The sequence below is a fragment of the Pipistrellus hanaki genome (assembly GCF_964339955.1).
Source record: "Pipistrellus hanaki genome assembly, chromosome: 9".
Classification (NCBI taxonomy): domain Eukaryota; kingdom Metazoa; phylum Chordata; class Mammalia; order Chiroptera; family Vespertilionidae; genus Pipistrellus; species Pipistrellus hanaki.
This window is the reverse complement of record NC_140511.1, coordinates 16,599,295-16,619,030: the sequence shown is the minus strand read 5'-3', so window position 1 is coordinate 16,619,030 and position 19,736 is coordinate 16,599,295. Positions and strand designations below refer to the sequence as shown.

The window sequence follows — 19,736 nt, the reverse complement described above, 5'->3', positions numbered from 1 at the left end:
CACGTTTCCACCTGACCCTTACTTTCCCCGCCCCCAGCGCCGCGGCTGGGCGGGGACGGAGACCCGCCTCTGCGCTCTGCGGCAGCGTGTGACGTCACGGGGCGGGGCTTCGCGCGGGCGGAAGGTGGGACCAAGGCCTAGAGCCGGCGAGTTGCGCCACTCACACGCGGAAAGGAGCTAACGGGACAGCGGTGTTAGCCAATCGCAATCAGCGCTCCGGAGGCGGAGAGACTGGGGTGGAGACTTCGGTTACCGGCGTTGCAGGTGGGTGATCTCTGGGGTCGGTACCCTGTGGGATGATAGCATCTTATTCCAGGAGACCCCCCTACCCCCGTGACCCACCGAAGAGAGGATGCCCTTGGCCTCGGCTGCCTCTGCCGCTCCTCCGTGTTCGGGAGAGGTCTCTGCCCGTTGCCTTCCTCCCCCAGCCCCTGGGGGTGGATCCCTCCGCTCACCTAGAACCCTTTCTGCCCCCAGGAGGCCGGTGGGCCCCAGGCTGCCCCCGAGCCGCTGGGCCCCTGTTGACCCTTTTGTTCTCACCATCAAGTGACTCATGCTGCTTAGCGATCGCCAAGCCTGGACCAAATCCCCGGGGGAGAAAGCTGGGGATTCTCCTGTGGGGGCGCCGGTGGGTTGGGTCCACCGTCTCCCGGGTCCTTGCTCTAAAAACCAAGTTTTTAATAATAACGAAGTTCAAGAATTTCAGCAGCCCTGCAGAGCTGCTCTGCTGTCTGTGCTCCGTTATCGTTGCCGATGTCTCCATTCCCACACTTGTTCCAGGCGGACTGGCGGTGACGTTTGTGACAGCCCTGGTGGTCCGAGCCCCTTCCGGGCTGTGGTGCAGGGAAAAGTATGGGTCTCAGCAGACGAATGTAAATGCCTGGCTCTGTGGTTGGTTAAATGCTACACACTCTGTGGGATTCGGGTTCTCTTCTTCCTTTGGCTGCCAAGGAATGTCAATAGAAGGCCAGCATTAGTCATTGGCTCCCAGTCCTCCTCTTTAACGGGGATTGTGTTCCGTTTTCATCTGTGCCTGTTTCTATTAGCTTTTCGTGATGTCATGAGCCCCTAATTCAATACTTTGCAGATAAACGGGGTTTTGAACACACACATGCACAAGTCTGCAAAGAGCTGTAAAATGAAATGCTCGCTTGATGTATGAGGTTAGCAGATACTGTAAAAGCCCGTGTCAGTGTGTTATATTTAAGGTCTGCTGATACCTTGCAGAGTTTACAATCCAGCAATGCAAATAAAGCACTTACAAAAATGCTACAATAAGAGAAAATGTAGATAATGTAAAGTATAAGGCATTCTGCTTACTAATACTTGTTTTAGCGGGGTGAAAGGGAGAGCCGTGGTTTCTGCTAACTGGAGGTGAAGTCCTACAGACTGTTGTTTGTTTTAAAATATATGTTTATTGATTTCAGAGAGGAAGGGAGAGAGGTAGAAACATCAACGATGAGAGAGAATCATTGATAGGCTGCCTCCTCCACGCCCCCTACTAGGGACAGAGCCCGCAACCCCGGAACATGTACCCTTGACTGGAATCGAACCCAGGACCCTTCAATCTGTTGGCCGATGCTCTATCCATTGTGCCACACCAGCTACAGCACTATAGACTGTTCTTTAAAGGAGGTTTTTTTGTTTTTGATTTTTTTCTCCAATTAATGTAGCAAATGGGATGATAGCCAGAGGGGAATAAAAGGTCCAAGGATATGGTTTTGTTTGATGTTTATTTAAAGACGGGGGGTACTAACATGTGTACACTGATGGAAAATGTCCAATAGAATGGAAGAAATTGTTGATACACCTGCTGCCATGGCCACTCAGTAGTGCTGCCACTGCAGCTACTCTTGCCAGCCCAGCCGTGAGCCCAGGTTCTGGCTGAGCGGCGTTTCCCCCTGTGGGAGTGCATTGACCACCAGGGGGCAGCTCCTTCGTTGATCATCTGCCCCCTGGTGGTCAGTGCATGTCACAGCAACTGGTCATTGCGCCAGTCGGTCTATTTGCATATTACCCTTTTATTATATAGGACTAGAGGCTCGGTGCACGAAACTCATGCAAGGGGGGGGGGCAGGTTGTCCCTCAGCCCAGCCTGCACCCTCTCCAACCTGGGAACCCACTGGCTCAGCGGTTGAGGGTCAACCTATGAACCAAGAGGTCATGGTTAGATTCCTGGTCAGGGCACGTGCCTGAGATGGGGGTTTGATCCCCAGTAGGGGGTAAGCAGGAGGCAGCTGATCAATGACTGTCTCTCATTGTTATTGGTGTTTCTGTCTCTCTCTCCCTTCCTCTCTGAAAGCAATAAAAATATATTTAAAAAGAAAAAAAAAAAACCAACCTAAGAATTATAAGGAAACTGCTGTAGCTTTGTTTAAAGACCATGCCAACTTTGTATTAACGGGGTGAGTACAAAAGCAAATGGGAAATCAAGACCCCCAAGCCTCACCTTAGCCCCTTCCCCTTTATAATCCTGTCCTCTACACCTTGCTGTAAGATAGGATTTGATGCTTGCAAGTGCCTTGTCTTCTTGGGACCTTTCCCACGTTAGGGCTTTATACACAGTTTTGTTCAGCAGCCCCTTCTCCTCATTCAGGTGTCGGCTTAAATGACACCTTTCTCAGAAAGGCTCTCTCTCCCTAATGTGGCGGTGGACTAAAACAAGGACCTGGGGTCAGACTGTGAGTTTACACGCCAGCACCCTCTTTATTTGCTACATCATTTTGGGCAATTAAGTTAAATTTGCAAAGCTTCCTTTCGCTGTGTATAAAATGGGGACAACAGTGGTTTAGAAGATTAAAGAGTATATAAAGTATGGAGTACAGAGCCTGACACACGGTAACACTATGTATGTGTTCACCGTTACCATTTTTTTAAGTGTATTTTATTGATTTTTTACAGAGAGGAATGGAGAGGGAAAGAGAGTCAGAAACATCGATGAGAGAGAAACATCGATCAGCTGCCTCCTGCACACACACCCTCCCCCCCCCACTGGGGATGTGCCCGCAACCAAGGTACGTGCCCTTGACTGGAATCGAACCCAGGACCCTTGAGTCCACAGGCCGACACTCTATCCACTGAGCCAAACCGGTTTCTGCCACCGTTCCCATTTTCATCTGAAATTGAATACTTTCCCCTCACCGTGTTCATTTTTATTTCCTTTTCTCAGGTGTTTCTTCACAGTATTTATAATTTATAATTTGTCAGTCTTTCTCACTAGATACTAAATACCAAGAAACCAGGGATCAAGTCTGACTTTATTCTCCATGCTATCTCCATGCCTAATTCAGTAGCTGGCAGTGTAGTTAGCATTCTATAATAAATATGGAATAAAATAGGCCAGAAATCATGCTCTTCATTAAAACATAGTGACCAACTAATATCACTGGGAGGAACCAATGAAATCAAAGCCTTGTTCAGTGACTTTTTTTTGGTCATTATATCAAAGGCTTGGTCCTTAGGCTTGATCCTTGAACTTTTATTGATTCAATTATTTAAATAAAATGTTAATGGGAAATACCAAAAGAGAACAAGAACATAGTAGTTTTGAAAATTGATTCAATATTTTGAGCAGGAAGGTGAGATGAAGCTGAGATGCAGTTCTATAACATATACCATTGTTTTATTTGCTACTAAGAAGGAAAAATGCCATTTTAACTATGGCAACTTTTTATCACTTGGAATTTTTCATACTTATGGAAAGTCCTTTTCTTTTTTAAAAATGTATTTTATTGATTTTTTTACAGGAAGGAAGGGAGAAGAATAGAGAGCTAGAAACATCTATGAGAGAAAAACATTGATCAGCTGCCTCCTGCACACTCCCTAGTGGGTATGTGCCTGCAACCAAGGTACATGCTCTTGACCAGAATTGAACCTGAGACCCTTGAGTCTGCAGGCCGATGCTCTATCCACTGAGCTAGACCGGTTAGGGCGGAAAGTCCTTATCTTTTTTAATATATTTTTTAATGATTTTTTTACAGAGAAGAAGGGAGAAGGATAGTTAGAAACATTGATGAGAAAGAAATATTAATCAGCTGCCTCCTGCATACCTCCTACTGGGGATGTGCCTGCAACCAAGGTATATGCCCTTGACCGAATCAAATCTGGGACCCTTCAGTCCACAGGCTGATGCTCTATCCACTGAGCCAAACGGGCCAGGGCTGGAAAGTCCTTTTCTAAAAAAAATTATATATCCCCCTAGTACATATATAAAAATATATATAAGCAAAATGAAAACTTCTTCACATTCAGAATCTTTTTAACTCTTCTAATTCACTTTCAACTCAGATCTTTTTTTTTTCAACTCAGATCTTGATGTTCATATTTTACCACATACTGTTCTCTGTTATGAACATTAATGATGTATCATTTCTTAAATTAGTATCCATCATTATCTATCTCCAGGGTTTTCTTTAAGATGCTGATATCCATTCTTCACACTCTGAGGCGTGTACACATAGTTACAAATATGGCATGACTGTTCCTTGACCAAAAGTGATTTTAAGATACCCATCAATTTTAGATATGTTAAAGTAGAAAAAAAAGTGTCAAAATTAATGAAGTATGATATGGAATTTGCAGAATGTTTGGAGGGAAAAAAAATGCCTTACAGATATTTTGCCAAGAATTAAAATAATGTTACTGGCTAAGTACGTGTCATTATTGATTTTAACCATTAATATTTGCATACCACTTGATAGTATTTAATATTCATGATATCAATTAAGCATTACAGTAGCACAGTGTAATTGGTGACTTCTACTGAGGCTCTCTGAGGGTTTGGCAGATGGGCAAGCCAAACCCTCAGAGAGCCTCAGTAGAAGTCACTAGTAATTGATGAGCCATTTAGGACCCTTACTCAAACCAAATTTAAGAAATAAAAATTTCAGCTTTATAGATTTGTTATTAGGATATACATGAAAGGCTTTAACTTTTAGCAACTTTATACATGAGTATTTATTTACTTATTTTTTTAGAGAGGAAGGGAGAGAGAGAGAAGCATCTGTAGGCTCCTCCCCTACACGCCCTGACAGGGATCAAACCAGCAATTTTGGTGTGTGCCCTGACTGGGCATTGAACCCACAACCTTTTGGTACATGGGGTGATGCTCCAACCAACCGAGCCACACAGGCCAGGGCTGTGTGGGCTTTTTAAAATTGATATTCTCAAGATTTGTGCCACTAGGCAGAAATACAGTTTTTATCCTTTTGAAAGTTTCAGGTTTGACTTAATTCAACTTGTTCTTAAAAACTGAGGAACCAAAAATGGATACCAAAAAAACACACACAATGTTTTCTTTGCATTTTCTATGTGTTTTAAATTAGAACAAAACTGGGATGTCAAAGTAGTTTCTGAATTAAATTTATATTTTATTGTGTTTTTCTTTCAATTTTTATTTTGAAACATTGCAGATATAGAAATTTATAAAGATAGTATAGAGTGATCCCATATATCCTTCACTCAGTTTCTTTAGTAGTTATAACATATAAATTATTGACAAAAATCCAAACCAGGAATGTGTTATTGGTACATATAGTTCTGTTGTTTTATCACATATATAGATAGATTCCTGTAACTACCACCGCAATCAAGTTACAGATAATAGATTACTACAAAGGTCTTCTTGTGCCTACCTCATTCCCCTCAACCACCTGTGCATACCCACCTCCTTATCTTCCTCAATAACAATTGAGGATTGTGAACCATAATCTCAATCCCTGGAAAACACTAATCTGTATTCCTTAGCTCTAACTTCGTCATTTCAAGAATATTATAGATATGGAATCATATGGTATGTGATTTCTAGAGATTGACTTTTCTCATCATAATGCCCTTGAAATTCATCTAAGTTGTTATATAAATAATTTGTTCCTTTATGAATATATTCCATAGTATGGATGTACCAATAGTTGTATACCCACTTATCTATTGAGCAACATTTTGGTTACTTTCAGTTTAAAACTGCTACAAAAAATCATCTATAAATTTTTGGGATTGAGCCTGCACCCTGGCATGTGCCCTAACTGGATCCCAACCAAGAATTGAACCATGACCCCATGGTTCATAGGTTGATGCTCAACTATTGAGGCATGCCGGCCCAGCTGCCCATTTATTTATTTATTTATTTATTAAATAGATTTGTATTGATTTCAGAGAGGAAGGGAGAGGGAGAGAAAGATAGAAATATCAAAGATGGAAAGAATTATTGATCAGCTGCCTCCTGTAGGCTCCCCTCTTGGAGATCCAGCCCACAACCTAGGCATGTGCCCCTGACTAGGATCAAACCAGGACCCTTCAGTTCATAGGCCAATGCTCTATCCACTGAGTCAAATCAGCTAGGGCAACTGCCCATTTTAATTGGATCAGTTGGAGGTTTTGTGCTACTGAGTTGTTGTTAATCCTCACCTGAGGATAATTTTTCCATTGCTTTTCAGAGAGTGGAAGGGAGGGGAGATGGGGAGAGAAAGAGAGAAATACCAATGTGAGCGAGGCATATCAACTGATTGCCTTGTATATGCGCCCCAACAGGAATGGGGAGGGAACCTGAAACCCAGGTATGTGCCCTTGACCAGGAAGCCAATCCAAGATCCTTAGGCCTGTGGGCCGACACTAACCACTGAGCAACCCGGCGAGGGCTGTATATTTTGGATAGTAACACCTTAGATATGTGATTACAGAATATTTCCTTCCATTTTACACATTGGCTTTTTATTTTGTTGTTTCTTTTACTGTGCAGAAGCTTCTTTCTTTGATGTAGTCCCATTGGTTATTTTTGTTTTTATTTATTTTAGGTGTCAGATAAAAAAAAATCATCGCTATTACTAATGGCAAGGAACTTATTTTCTATTTTTCTTCTAAGAGTTTTATGGTTTCAGGTGTTACATTTACATCTTTAATTGGTTTTGAGTTAATTTTTGTGAATGGTATAAGATAGAGGTCTAATTTCACTTCTTTTGCATGTAAATATCCAATTTCCCAGCATTATTTACTAAAGACAGTGTTTTCCCTCCATTGAGTATTTGTGACTTCCTGTCAAATATTAGTTGACTCTGTATGTTTCCTTCTGGGCTTTCGATTCTTTTCCATTAGTTTGTGTGTCTGTTTTTATGCCAGTATCATATGGCTTTGATTACTGTACCATTGTAATATAGTTTAAAATTAGGCAATGTGATGTGTCTGATGTTGTTTTGTTCTCAGGATTGTTTTGGCTATTTAGAGTCTTCAGTTCCATATGAATTTTAGGATTGCTTTTTATTTTTTTTTTGTGTGTGTGTGAAAAATTCCTTGGAAATCTTTTTTCTTTTTCTTTTTTTAAATTGATTTTAGAAAGAGAGGTAGAAAAACACCTTTTGGTTTCCTCTTACATGTGCCCTGGCTGGAATCAAACCTGAAACCCTTTTTGGTTTTCAGACATTCTAACCTACTGGGCTGGTGCATGCCTTGGGAATCTTGATGTGGATTGCATTGAATCTACTGATGGCTTTGAGTAGTGTGGACATTTTAACAATATTAATTCTTCTGATCCATGAACACGGCTCATCTTTCCATTTATTTAACTTCTTTAATCAATGTCTTTTTGTTTTCAGTGTATATATCTTTCAACTACTTGGTTAAATTTATTCCTGTGTATTTTATTGGTTTTGATGCTATTGTAATTGTTTTTATTATTTCATTTTTAGATAATTTCTTATTAGTACTACTAATTTTTGTATGTTAATTTTGTATCCTGCCACTTTACTGAATTCATTTATTAGCTCTAACACTTTTTTTTGGTGGAGTCTTTAGCCTTTTCTATATAGAAAGTCATGTCATCTGTAAAAAAGACAGTTTGGGAACAAGCAAGATGGCAGTAAACACCTGTACTTGCTGCCTCTCACAACCACATCAAAACTTCCACTAAAAGACAAAACAAATATCATCCAGAACCACTGGAATACTGGTTGAGTGGAAGTTCTACAACTAGAAGGAAAGAAAGAAGCACATTGAGACTGGTAGGAGGTGTGGAGGTGCAGAAGTGCAAACATATGGAGGCTACGAGTAGAAGGAAAGAAAAAAACACACTGATACTGGTAGGAGGTGCAGAGGTGCGAAAGTGCAGATGTATGGAGGTCCGCACAAAATGGACTGGCAACTGGGTGCATTGTGTTGTGTGTTTTTTTTGTTTTGTTTTTTTCAATTGGGAGGAAGATACAAGCTCCCAATTGCTCTGAACTCCAGTTCTGGGAGAAACTCTGGGGACCCAGACACATACGGAGAGAAAGTTACTCTGATGCACAGTGGCCACCAGGGGGCAGACGCTCAACGCAGGAGCTGCCCTCTGGTGGTCAGTGCACTCCCACAGCAGGATGCTGCTCAGCTGACCGATAGGCGCCAGAATCAGGGCTCAGTGCTGACCTCTGCAGCCCAGAGACCACAGCAGAGTGGCAGCGGGGCTACGAGCGACAGCAGCAGCAGGCACAGTGGGGCGGGATGAGCAGAAGTAGCAGGTGGTGTTGGACTGCCAGTTTCAGCCCAATCCCTGCAGGCTACACTGAGGGACCCCACTAGTGCACAAATCCCTGCATCTCTAGTTTTATTTAACTGTGTTTTCTTGTAGTTCAGTCAATATTTGTAAGAGGATCATTCTGAATTCTTCGCAGACAGTTCATAAATCTCCCTTTCTTTAGGGTTAGTTACTGGAACTTGATCACTTTCCTTGAGTGGCGTCATGTTGGCTCAGCTCTCTATTCCGGTGCCATTGTAAGCAGAGCTGTAGGTTGGGCTCTGCAGCTACCCAGGTATTCTGGTTAGGCTACATGATTTGGTAGGCCTGGAGGCTGTTTTCAGCCCTACACAGGGCTTCGAATTTTCTTCCAAACTGGTCTGTGCAACAGGCGCCACAGTTGATATGGCTTGCTGGCTGGAAACCTGAATAAGACAAAACTGTGCACCAACCTTCCTGGCCATATGGGGTCACCAGCTGGGTTTTGCAGAAGAGCAGAATCACTGGCTGGGTGCTCTGCTTATGTACTTCTGGCCTATTTACTTAGTTTCCCAGGTGCTCTGGCCAGGTTCCTCGGTGGGGTGGGACTGAAGCTGCACTCAGCAGTAGACAGCAAAGAATTGGCATCCCTGTCCAACTGGGCGGCATAGCTGGCTCCCAAGCCAGCAAGAGTTGTCTGAGGTCTTGAATCAGGCAAAACTGTGCCCCGAGTTTCCTGGCCAGATGGGATCACTGTCTTGTGTTCATATTCTGAAGAAACTGTCAAGTAATTTCCACTGGCAATGTATGAATGACCCCGTGTCTCTACATCCTCTTAAGCACTTGGTGTTATCACTATTCTTCATATTAGCCATTCTAATAGATGAGTAGTGGTATTTCATTGTGGTCTTAATTTTGCAATTTCATAGATTTCTGCTCTTTACATTTCTTTCTGCATATCTTGAGTTTAATTTGCTTTTTTTTTTTCTAGTTTCTTGTGATGGGAGCTTATATCATTGACTTGAGACCTTTATTCTTTTCTAAGTAGTGCTATGAATTTTTCTCTGTATTGTTTTAGCTACGTCATACACATTTTGTTATATTTTCATTTTTATTAAATCTAATGTGTTGTTGTTTTTTTCATTCCCTTGAGACTTTCTCTGATTCGTGGATTAATTAGGAGTGTTATTTTGTTCCCAAGTGTGTACAATTTTATTTTATCTTTTTCTTATTTCTAGTTTGATTTCATTGTGGTCAAAGAACATAGACTGTGTGATTTCAGTTCTTTTAAATCATTTGAGGTTTGTTTTGTGGGTCAAGATACTGTCACTCTTGGTACATATTCCACAGTCACTTGAAAATAATGTGTATTTTGTTGTTTGGTGGAGTTTTCTGTAAAATTTTATTACGTTGTGTTGGTTGATGGTATTATTTTCTATATCACTGCTGACTTACTGACTTCTTGATTAATGTTAGAAAGAGGTATTAATTTCTAGATTTAATAGTATATTTGTCTGTTATTCTTTTCAGTTCTATTAGTTTTTGCTTCACATATTTTGCAGCTCTTTTGTTTGGTACATACACCTTTAGGTTTTCTTCTTGGTGGATTGACATGATGCGATGTTATTCTCTGTCTCTGATAATTTCCCTTGCTGAAGTCTACTTGATAGAGCCATACCTGTTTTCTTTTAATTAATGCTTGCATAGTCTGTCTTCTCCCATCCTTTTATTTTCAACCTACTTAAGTATATAATTCTATTTGGAACAAGTTGCTTGTAGGAAGTATAACGTTGGTTGTTGTTTTTTCTCTTCAATCTACTCTGATAATGTCTGTCTTTTAATTGGTGCGTATAGACCATTTACACTTATTGATTTACACATATTACAATTATTGATATGTTAGTATTTAAGTCTACATTTTTTGTGTGATTGTCACATTGATTGGTTGCCTCCCGTTCTCACAAAGGTTGGGGCCAGGGATCAAGCCTGCAACCGAGGTATGTGCCCTTGACCAGGAACCAAATCCATGACCTGTTGGTCTGAGGGCCAATGCTCTAACCACTGAGCAAACCAACCAGGTCCATACTATTCTTAATACAGTACATCAACTATCCAGTGAAACTTTATTTGTGCTATGAAAAATAAAAGGCACTAACCACGTGTTGTGGGTTCTCCAGAGAAATGAACCAATTGGAGGAAGGGAGGGAAGGAGGGAGATAGGTTGGGAGATAGGTAGGTAGGTAAGTAGGTAGGTAGATAGATTGATTTACTATAAGGATTTGGCTTACATGTTTATGAAGGTAGAGAAGTCTCAGTCAGCGAGCTGGAGACCCAGGAGAGCTGATAGTTGTGGTCTATCAGAGTCTTAGTTCAAGGAGAAGCCTAATGTTCCAACTCAAAGACAGTCAGGCAGAGAGAAATTATTCTTTCCTACCTTTCTGCTTTGGTCAGACTTTCAGCGGATTGGGTGAGGCCCACTCACCTTAAGGAGGGCAATTTGCTTTTATTCAGTCCACTGATTCAAATGCTAATCTCCCCCAGAAACACCCTGGTAGGCACACCTACAAACAATGGTTAGCCAAATAGTGAATTTGACACGTAAAAGTAACCATCACATTACCAGTATATATGGCTACTGATCACTTAAAATATCACTACAGCAACTAAGAAACTTAAATAAAATAAAAAAATTAAGTAGAGAGCTAAACATGGCTCATGGTTACTGTCTGTAGCAGTAGATTGTCTCAATCCTAGAATGGAGCGTTGATGCTGTAGGACCATTCAGACTACTTCTCTAGTGACTGGTTTCCATCTAGGCTAGAAACATCCCCTCTGGGAAGAACAAATACCACATATAGGGAAGTATAAACTAGCCCCATGGAGAGATCTCAGAGAGAGAGGGGGCGGGAACACGTGTTCTAGCAATCCATTTGAAGCATCAAAATGTGAATGAAAAAGCCATGTTGGATCTCTAACCCAGTCAGATTGAGACAGTAAGGAGGACAAGTGGAATAGGGAAACAGAGAGCTGAACAAATTGGCAGAGCCATTGGCAGCAGATACAGAAAGTTTCCACTCTAGAGATAACATTAGGCCTCGATTGAATTTCAGCTCCAGGTCCAGAAAGGAGGAAAACCTAGTAGGCAACACCAGGACCAGCTGCAGTGACTAAGGACCCGCTGCCCTGACACTGACCAATCAGTGGAGACCATGACCCTGAAGGAGCACACCTAGAAAAGCGATGAATAATCTGCTGAAACCTTTCCCTGAAACCTCCACTAAGATCCCCACCCACAAGAGAAAGATAAACACCTCAAGGCAAAGGACCCCGCTTGTGCATTCCCTGTGGGGAACAGCCCTCCATGCCCTTACCTTCTTCCCTCTCTTGGTCCCTCCAGCATCTCCTAAACCCTGTGAGACTTGCAACCAGGGGAGCAATAGGCGGCAGCAGCTCCTCCCAGGCTAACCCCTGAACCTGTTCCCAAAGCCCCCTTTTCTCTGCCTTCTCAGAGAGCTAAGACACCCAAGCCTAGGCCCTCCTGCTGCTGCTTCTATGCAAAGCCCTTTTAGTTTTACTGTCCCCAGCTTTAACAAATGTTCCCTCATAATTACCTGGATTCATGTTGTGAAATTTTTCCTGCACTAAGTCAAGAACCCACACACTACTGGTGGGTCCTAGGAGACCTACCAAGGGCTACATTGCCCTTTCCAGTAACAAGATGGGACTTCAGCCAGAGCTGCCATCTGACTAACCGTATGAAAACTCCCAAGCAAGAAGCTTCAGCTAATCCCACAGAACCATAAGAGATTACAAATCTTTGTCTTAAGACGCTCAATTTTGGGGTGATTTGCAAAGCAGTAGATAACCAAAACAGAAATATCCTAAGAAATCGAGGGTCTATATTTCTTTGCCTACTCTCATTCCTAGTCATCTTTTTCTTTCTGTATCCTACGTCCTTGCTTTTGGTGGTGTCCACTTTCATGCTTAGGATTGAGTTTGCAGTTTGGGACAGTCACAATTTTCTGGCCTTCAACTATCCAAGATTTCTGATCTCATGTTTAAAAGGCCATTAAAGTAATTTGTTATTTCTGCTTTCAAATAAGCCAACTTGGATCAATGCTTGCCTTTTTCTTACTTAGTGAAGTCCATAAATAGTTAATACAATTTAACACAGATTCCACCCCCATCCCAAACCCTCCTGCCCCATCAGTTGTCTTTTAAAAGTCTAAAGGCATATAACTGCTAGGAGTGTCTTGGTCATGAGTAAATAGTAAAGAACCCACTATTTACACTGGGAATTCTGCTTACTTTTGTCAGAATCAATATTTAACATCTGCTTTGTTACGAGAAGAAAATGAGTGGGCAGCCGAAACCGGTTTGGCTCAGTAGATAGAGCATCAGCCTGCGGACTGAAGGGTCTCAGGTTCGATTGCCGTCAAGGGCATGTACCTTGGTTGTGGGCACATCCCCAGTGGGAGGTGTGCAGGAAGCAGCTGATCGATGTTTCTCTCTCATCAATGTTTCTAATTCTCTGTCCCTTTCCCTTCCTCTCTGTAAACAATCAATAAAATATATATTTTTTAAAAAATGAGTGGGCAGGGAGAGAGATGTGTTGGATATATACCCAAATGCCATTATATAAATAATGGCTCTTACATAAAACAAGACTAGTCATGTAGTGAGATTCTATATAAGCTATTTATACAATTTATAAATTGTTCTGCTTAACACACTTATACATCTTGAACTTTATCCCTTAATTATATACCTTTTATTCCAGTGATCACATTTATACAAATTTAAAAGGAATTTATTTTTAAGTATCATGAAAACATGTTTAGAACAAGGACTACTATTTTGTCATTGTTCTTAATGAGCATTTTTTATAATTGATAAGTGGGCAAATTTTGATCTGGAAATTTTATTAGAACTCTACTTCAGTGATTTTTTTTTCATTTCAGTTCTAAGTCCAAATAGAAATTGGATATGGATAATTCATATGATTTCAGTCAACGAAGCTCATGTAATGGAATTCCATCTGAGAAGACAAACAACTTACTTGTGTCAGAAGATCATGGACAGAAAATCTTGAGTGTACTACAGAATTTTAGAGAACAAAATGTCTTTTATGATTTCAAAATAATCATGAAAGATGAAATAATCCCATGTCATCGTTGTGTGTTAGCAGCGTGCAGTGACTTTTTCAGGTACTGTACCTTGTGTATGCCTCAGGTTTTATGATATGGATAATTAAGTTAGCTTTTTAAACTCTCCTCAATTTTCCATCCACATCCATTCTTGAAAAGAGCTCATTAGAGCCTAGATTAACTAATTATTTTTGAGTATGAAAATTTAGGACCATCTTTTGTGATGTTTTATAGAACATTAGTCCCTTAAATGTTCATGGGAAAATTGTTTTCATCTGCAGTCATTTTATTGAGGGGATCCCTGCACTGTGTCCTTTAGAAAAAGAGGAAAAAACAGATTCATCCAAAATTTAAGCAAAGATCAAAGAAAATGAGGCGTCTGAGAGGAAACCACATCTCCGTCACGTATTGATTGTATCAGTGGATTATCGGGAAGAGAGGGACTCCAACCCAGAGGATTTCAAGATTTCTCCTCTCGGGAACCTCTCACTATACTAGTGAGAAGTTCCTCCACAAGCATTTCTGAAGGGGACCAGCTTGTTCCAGTTTGGGCAAAATTCTGAATATAAGTTGGTTCCCATGTAGATCATCTTACAAGGAGTGTCTGAGTCATGACACTGAAGGAACCCACTGTTTACACTGGGAATTCTGCAAGGGTTGGGGTCCAACCCATGACTGTGTGAGGCCTCTTGGTGGCATCCTGGACTTCAGCCTTCCTAGTCACTCTGCACTAAACTTAAGTCCTCGTTGCAATTTTTTACATTATGTTCAAGTTTGAAGCAATTTTTATTTGAAGTAAACAGGTTTAAATCTGTAATAAACAAACAATGAAAGAGTAAGATTTAAGACAAAAACACAGCTTTTATTAGCTGATTGCCTAACTACACTGCGTGTTTTCTTCTGTTTTTGTTTTGTTTTGTTTTGTTTTTTCAGTTCTTTTTCAGATAACCTCTTTTTTAAAAAAAATTTCTTTATTGATTAAGGTATTACATATGTGTCCTCAGCCAACTTCTGTTATTTTTCTTTGTACTTCCCTGGAGCCCACCAGTTTCTTCCCCTTTATCCTAATCCAGTTTTTCTTCCAAGTGGTTCTTTTCTGCCGCCTTACCCTCATGTCACCTCTTCATCAGAGGAAGCTGTATGGTACAGCGCGGCAGCACTTGGCCTCTTAATACTCATGCCTTAAATCCGAATCCCGGCTCTGCCATTTATTAGCTAGGTGACGGTAGGTGTGGGACATGGTTGCCGTTTCATTTTTTTTAAATCACTTTCCCTTTTTCCTAAAGTGCCTTATGAAATGTGTTTATCTGGTTTGGTGGGTCTCCCCACACCGACAGATGCACTTGCAACATCTGATAACTCGCTGTACTCCATTTTCATAGGTCCCAGGACTGCCAAATCAAAAATTCATTTGAAAGAGACTTTCAAATACTGAGCGCAAAAGCATTATGTACCTTAAGTAATTTTACTTATTACCTGCAGAGTTGGTACTAATTAACCAACCCATAAATAAATAAATTCAGCCATAGGAGAGAGATTTTATGAATAATACATAAGAACATCAAATCAGTGTACAAAATTTGAATCTTTTTATAGCTTTCTTTGGATTAGTTGCTGTAGTTCAGTTGTAATGAATATTTTGCAGCATGGGGATTATGTAATACATATATGTTATAGATAAATAGTATTGTATGTATCTATTCAAGATTTTAAACTAATTTGTTAGGATGCTTCGAGATACACGTTATAAATATATTTTAAATCAACTTAAGGGTGAAGGAAATCTTTTCAAGGTAATACTGAAAATTTTCACAGAATAGATTATTTCTGTGTACTTCTTTACACAGATTATTTCTGTGTATGTTCTTTATTTTTGCAGGGCTATGTTCGAAGTGAACATGAAAGAAAGAGACGGTGGGAGTGTTACCATCACCAGTTTGTCCTCGGAAGCGGTGAAAGCCTTCCTTGATTACGCCTACACCGGAAAAGCACAGATCACGGGGGAGAACGTGGAGATGTTCTTCCAGGTGTCAGCGTTTCTGCAAGTCCCCTTCCTGTCCAAAGCCTGCAGTGACTTCTTAATAAAGAGCATTAACATTGTCAATTGTTTGCAGTTATTATCTATCTCAGATAGCTACGGCTCACCCCGTTTGTTCGATCACGCGTTATACTTTGTACAGCATCACTTCTCCTTGTTGTTTAAGTCCAGTGATTTCTTAGAGATGAGTTTTGGAGTCGTGCAGAAATGTCTGGAATCGGATGAATTAGATGTCCCTGAAGAAGAAACTGTCCTGAAGGTTGTCCTCAATTGGACCAAATATAACCTAGAAGCGAGGCAAAAGCACCTGCCTTATTTGATTAAGCAAGTCAGATTGCATCAGTTACCCGAGGAGACACTTCAAGACTGTCTGCTCAGGGAAGAGCGTTTACTCAGAAGCACCAACTGCTTTGACATAGTCCTGGATGCGGTGAAGAGCGTGCAAGGTTCCGGCGGCCTTTTCCCCGATGCGCGGCCGTCCACCACCGAGAAGTACATATTCGTTCACAAAACCGAGGAAAACGGCGAGAAGCAGCACACGTTTTGCTATAACATTAAAACCGACTCGTGGAAAATCCTGCCACAGTCCCACCTGGTTGACTTGCCCGGATCTAGCCTGGCAAGCTACGGGGAGAAAATCTTCCTGACGGGCGGCTGCAAGGGGCCGTGCTGTCGGACGGTGCGGCTCCACATCGCAGAGTCCCACCACGACGCCACCGACCAGACCTGGTGCTACTGTCCCGCCAAAAACGACTTCTTCCCGGTGTCCGCCATGAAGACGCCCAGGACCATGCACACCTCGGTGATGGCTCTGCACAGGCTGTTTGTCATAGGCGGGAAGACCAGGGGATCTCAGGACACCAGAAGCCTCTTAGATGTGGAGTCTTACAACCCGCTTTCCAAAGAGTGGGCGTCCGTCAGCCCGCTGCCCAGGGGCATCTACTACCCCGAGGCGAGCGCCTGCCACAGTGTCATTTACGTCCTCGGGTCCGAGGTGGAGATCACAGACGCCTTCAACCCGTCCCTCGATTGCTTTTTCAGATACAACGCTGCGACCGACCAGTGGTCGGAATTAGTGGCGGAGTTTGGGCAGTTTTTCCATGCCACGCTCATCAAAGCCGTCCCGGTGAACTGCACGCTGTACATATGCGACCTTTCCACCTACAAGGTGTACAGCTTCTGCCCCGATACCTGCGTCTGGAAGGGGGAAGGGTCTTTTGAATGCGCGGGCTTCAATGCCGGGGCGGTGGGAATCGAAGATAAGATTTACATCCTGGGCGGGGATTACGCCCCCGATGAGATCACCGACGAGGTGCAGGTCTACCACAGCAGCAGGTCCGAGTGGGAGGAGGTGGCGCCCATGCCCAGGGCCCTAACGGAGTTTTACTGCCAGGTGATCCAGTTCAATAAGTACCGGGACCCCTGGCTTTCTAACCATTTCTGAAAGCAGCGTGCGCTCAGACATCGCAAAACTATTCCGGTTCTAGAAACCTGAGGGGAGGTTTGTTAGACAACAGTTGGTAGAAAAGGTCTTTACATCGTAAATTAACATTTACCTTCTACTAGAGAATTCCTATGAATGTGCACTATGTAAGAATTAGCAGTTCCCAGAAACTTAACATATAAAATGCGTTTTACACAAAAATTATACTGAATGTAATTTAATCTTGGAGAATCCAGAATACTTGTATTTCCTTCTGTAAATAGAACTCATAGGCTTGAATGTTTTAATTTTTAACAATGAAATACAAAAACAAACCAAATAGTAAAAACAAATCAAAGTTCACAGGTTTGTACTATGTAAATGGGAGAAATCTCTTTAGGCAGTAAAAATGAATTATGTACACTATATTTCATGAAGTGAAAAGTAAATTAAAAGGTGAGAATCCTACCCTGTTACTACAGGTTTAAGAGTTGTTGAATTCCTATCCGTTCTGATCAGAGTTAGCTTCTTTCAAGAACTTTTTTTCTTTCGCCATTATTTGGTCAGAAATTTTTCTAAAATGCATTGTGTTTCCCCAGCATCCTAAACTGTACACTAAACATAACATTTTTTATAATTCAACTTTTTTTATGACTCAACTCCTCATTAAGAGAATAATGTACCATATTATACTTTCATAATGCTACCAGCAGTTACTGAAATGTTTTTAAAATTGCTGTTCCTATTAGCTCTCAGTGTTAGTTGGCTTTGATGTCTAGCAGTATAATAGCTCCCTTATTTTCTGGCTCAAGCTCGGTAAATTAACATTCTTAATTTAATTATTAGTTCTAAGTTACACTGACCTGAGTGTATTTAACATGTAACCCATTTGAGTGAAGTTTTCGGATTCTTGGATGGAAATGCTGAGATACTTTTTCTGTATCATTGCCAGCTTCCAACATAATTGAGGACCTCTGGCTAAGTGAATTATCATCATTGCATTGGGCTTAAACTATTAAATGTCCAACTTCGTGTTACGAATAGGAATTTTCAGCATTTAAATTAGTACCATATGAATTTCCTGTGATGATATCCAAGTGCAAAGCACTATGTTCGTTTATTACTTTAGCAAATTATTCATAGGGAATTATGTTCTAAATTTAGAACAAAATTTAAATTTAGAAAATGTTGGTATTGATAGTAGAATTCACAACCAACATCTGCTTAGATGTTCAATTACCTTTAACCCAAACAGTGGAAGAGTATTAATCATCCTTGTTCTCAGCTAGGATGATTCTGGCTTTGCAAAAGGATATGTTTCTTTAATCAGTTTAAAAGATAGCATTTCAGGTTTTAAGACCCCCTATTTTCATCTCAGGCAATGTGTAGATTGGATTTCTCAAATGTAGTTCCCATACTCTGTAGTAAATGTTAATCTGTTGTAAATCTCCATATCCTTTAGAAGTATGTTCTAAAGTGGAAATATATCTAAGTGAAGGTTCTTTTATTTTATCATATAAACATATACAATCATAAGTTCAAATGTATTTTTCAAAATACAATAGGATATTAGAACACATTATCATGCAATTACAAAATCAGGGACTTGCCCTAATCAGATAGGAAGTATTCTGTAGAATTGGTGGCCTTCTTCCCTGCTCCACCCTTTCTCTTCTCTTCCCTTCTTCTTCTTCTTCTTCTTCTTCTTCTTCTTCTTCTTCTTCTTCTTCTTCTTCTTCTTCTTCTTCTTCTTCCTCCTCCTCCTCCTCCTCCTCCCCCTCCTCCTCCTCCTCCTCCTCCTCCTCCTCCTCCTCCTCCTCCTCCTCCTTCTTCTTCTTCCTCTTTCATCTTCTTCTTCTTCTTCTCTCTCTCTCTCTCTCTCTCTCTCTCTCTCTCTCTCTCTCTCTCTCTCTCTCTCTCTCTCTCTCGCTTTGAAACAGAATTCAGCCCATAACAGTGGGTGGCCTATATGTATGTGGATTCACTGAACTCTATCACTCTTCTCATTGCCCTTTGATTAATGTTTCTGGAAATAGCCTTGTAATCCAGGCCTGGGTGGCTTCCTCTGCATTTGGTATAATATATTTTCTAATGCACAAGGCTTCCTGCCTTAGTTTCTATAATTGCTACAGATTACTTAATCATTTTTCCTTATTGCCATCCCTTTACATCTGTACCTGAGTGCTCTTCATCATTTATATCTGCCAGAAAAGCACTCTCCCTAGTCACAAATCCCTAAACTCTTCCTTTGCTCTTCCTTTTCCTTGGCACCATTGTAACCTATGCTAGGCTTGTCCCTGTTAGTAGTTGATACTGTTCTAATTCTGTTCCTTCTTATAAGATAGCACTTTAATTTGTTCTATCTGGTTCTGTGTATTCAAAAATCCTCAAGAACCCAACCACACAGACACATGGTCAGTGACTGAACTGGTTATATTTTTCTCATCTTGTCAATCACTGGCTTCACTGTCCAAGAACTAATTAATTAAATATATATATATATATATATATATATATATATATATATATATATATATATATATATATTCAGATCTCATTCTTCATTCTGGATCTCTGATGTGCAAGTTTCAGTGATCTCTTGTCTATGCAGTATCCCCAGAGGAAGCTATTTTTCCTGCCTATAAGATTAGGGAAGAGGAATAATAT

The 19,736-nt window shown here is 41.0% G+C and overlaps 1 protein-coding gene across 5 annotated transcripts; it reads left to right on the top strand.

The window, feature by feature from the left end:
- The first annotated feature begins 153 nt into the window (after positions 1 to 153).
- On the top strand, positions 154 to 18,683 carry KBTBD3 (kelch repeat and BTB domain containing 3). Of its 5 annotated transcripts, XM_084893573.1 has the most exons (4): positions 224 to 264; positions 11,572 to 11,698; positions 13,423 to 13,668; positions 15,488 to 18,683. In XM_084893573.1, exons 3-4 carry the CDS (start codon positions 13,448 to 13,450, stop codon positions 17,088 to 17,090), a joined length of 1,824 nt encoding a protein of 607 aa, XP_084749699.1. In that variant the 5' UTR covers positions 224 to 264; positions 11,572 to 11,698; positions 13,423 to 13,447; the 3' UTR covers positions 17,091 to 18,683. The 5 variants fall into 5 exon arrangements, with proteins under 5 accessions (XP_084749698.1, XP_084749699.1, XP_084749702.1 ...); XM_084893572.1 differs by lacking the exon at positions 11,572 to 11,698 and having other exon boundaries at positions 154 to 264; XM_084893576.1 differs by lacking the exons at positions 224 to 264; positions 11,572 to 11,698 and adding an exon at positions 273 to 628.
- Positions 18,684 to 19,736: the final 1,053 nt, after the last annotated feature.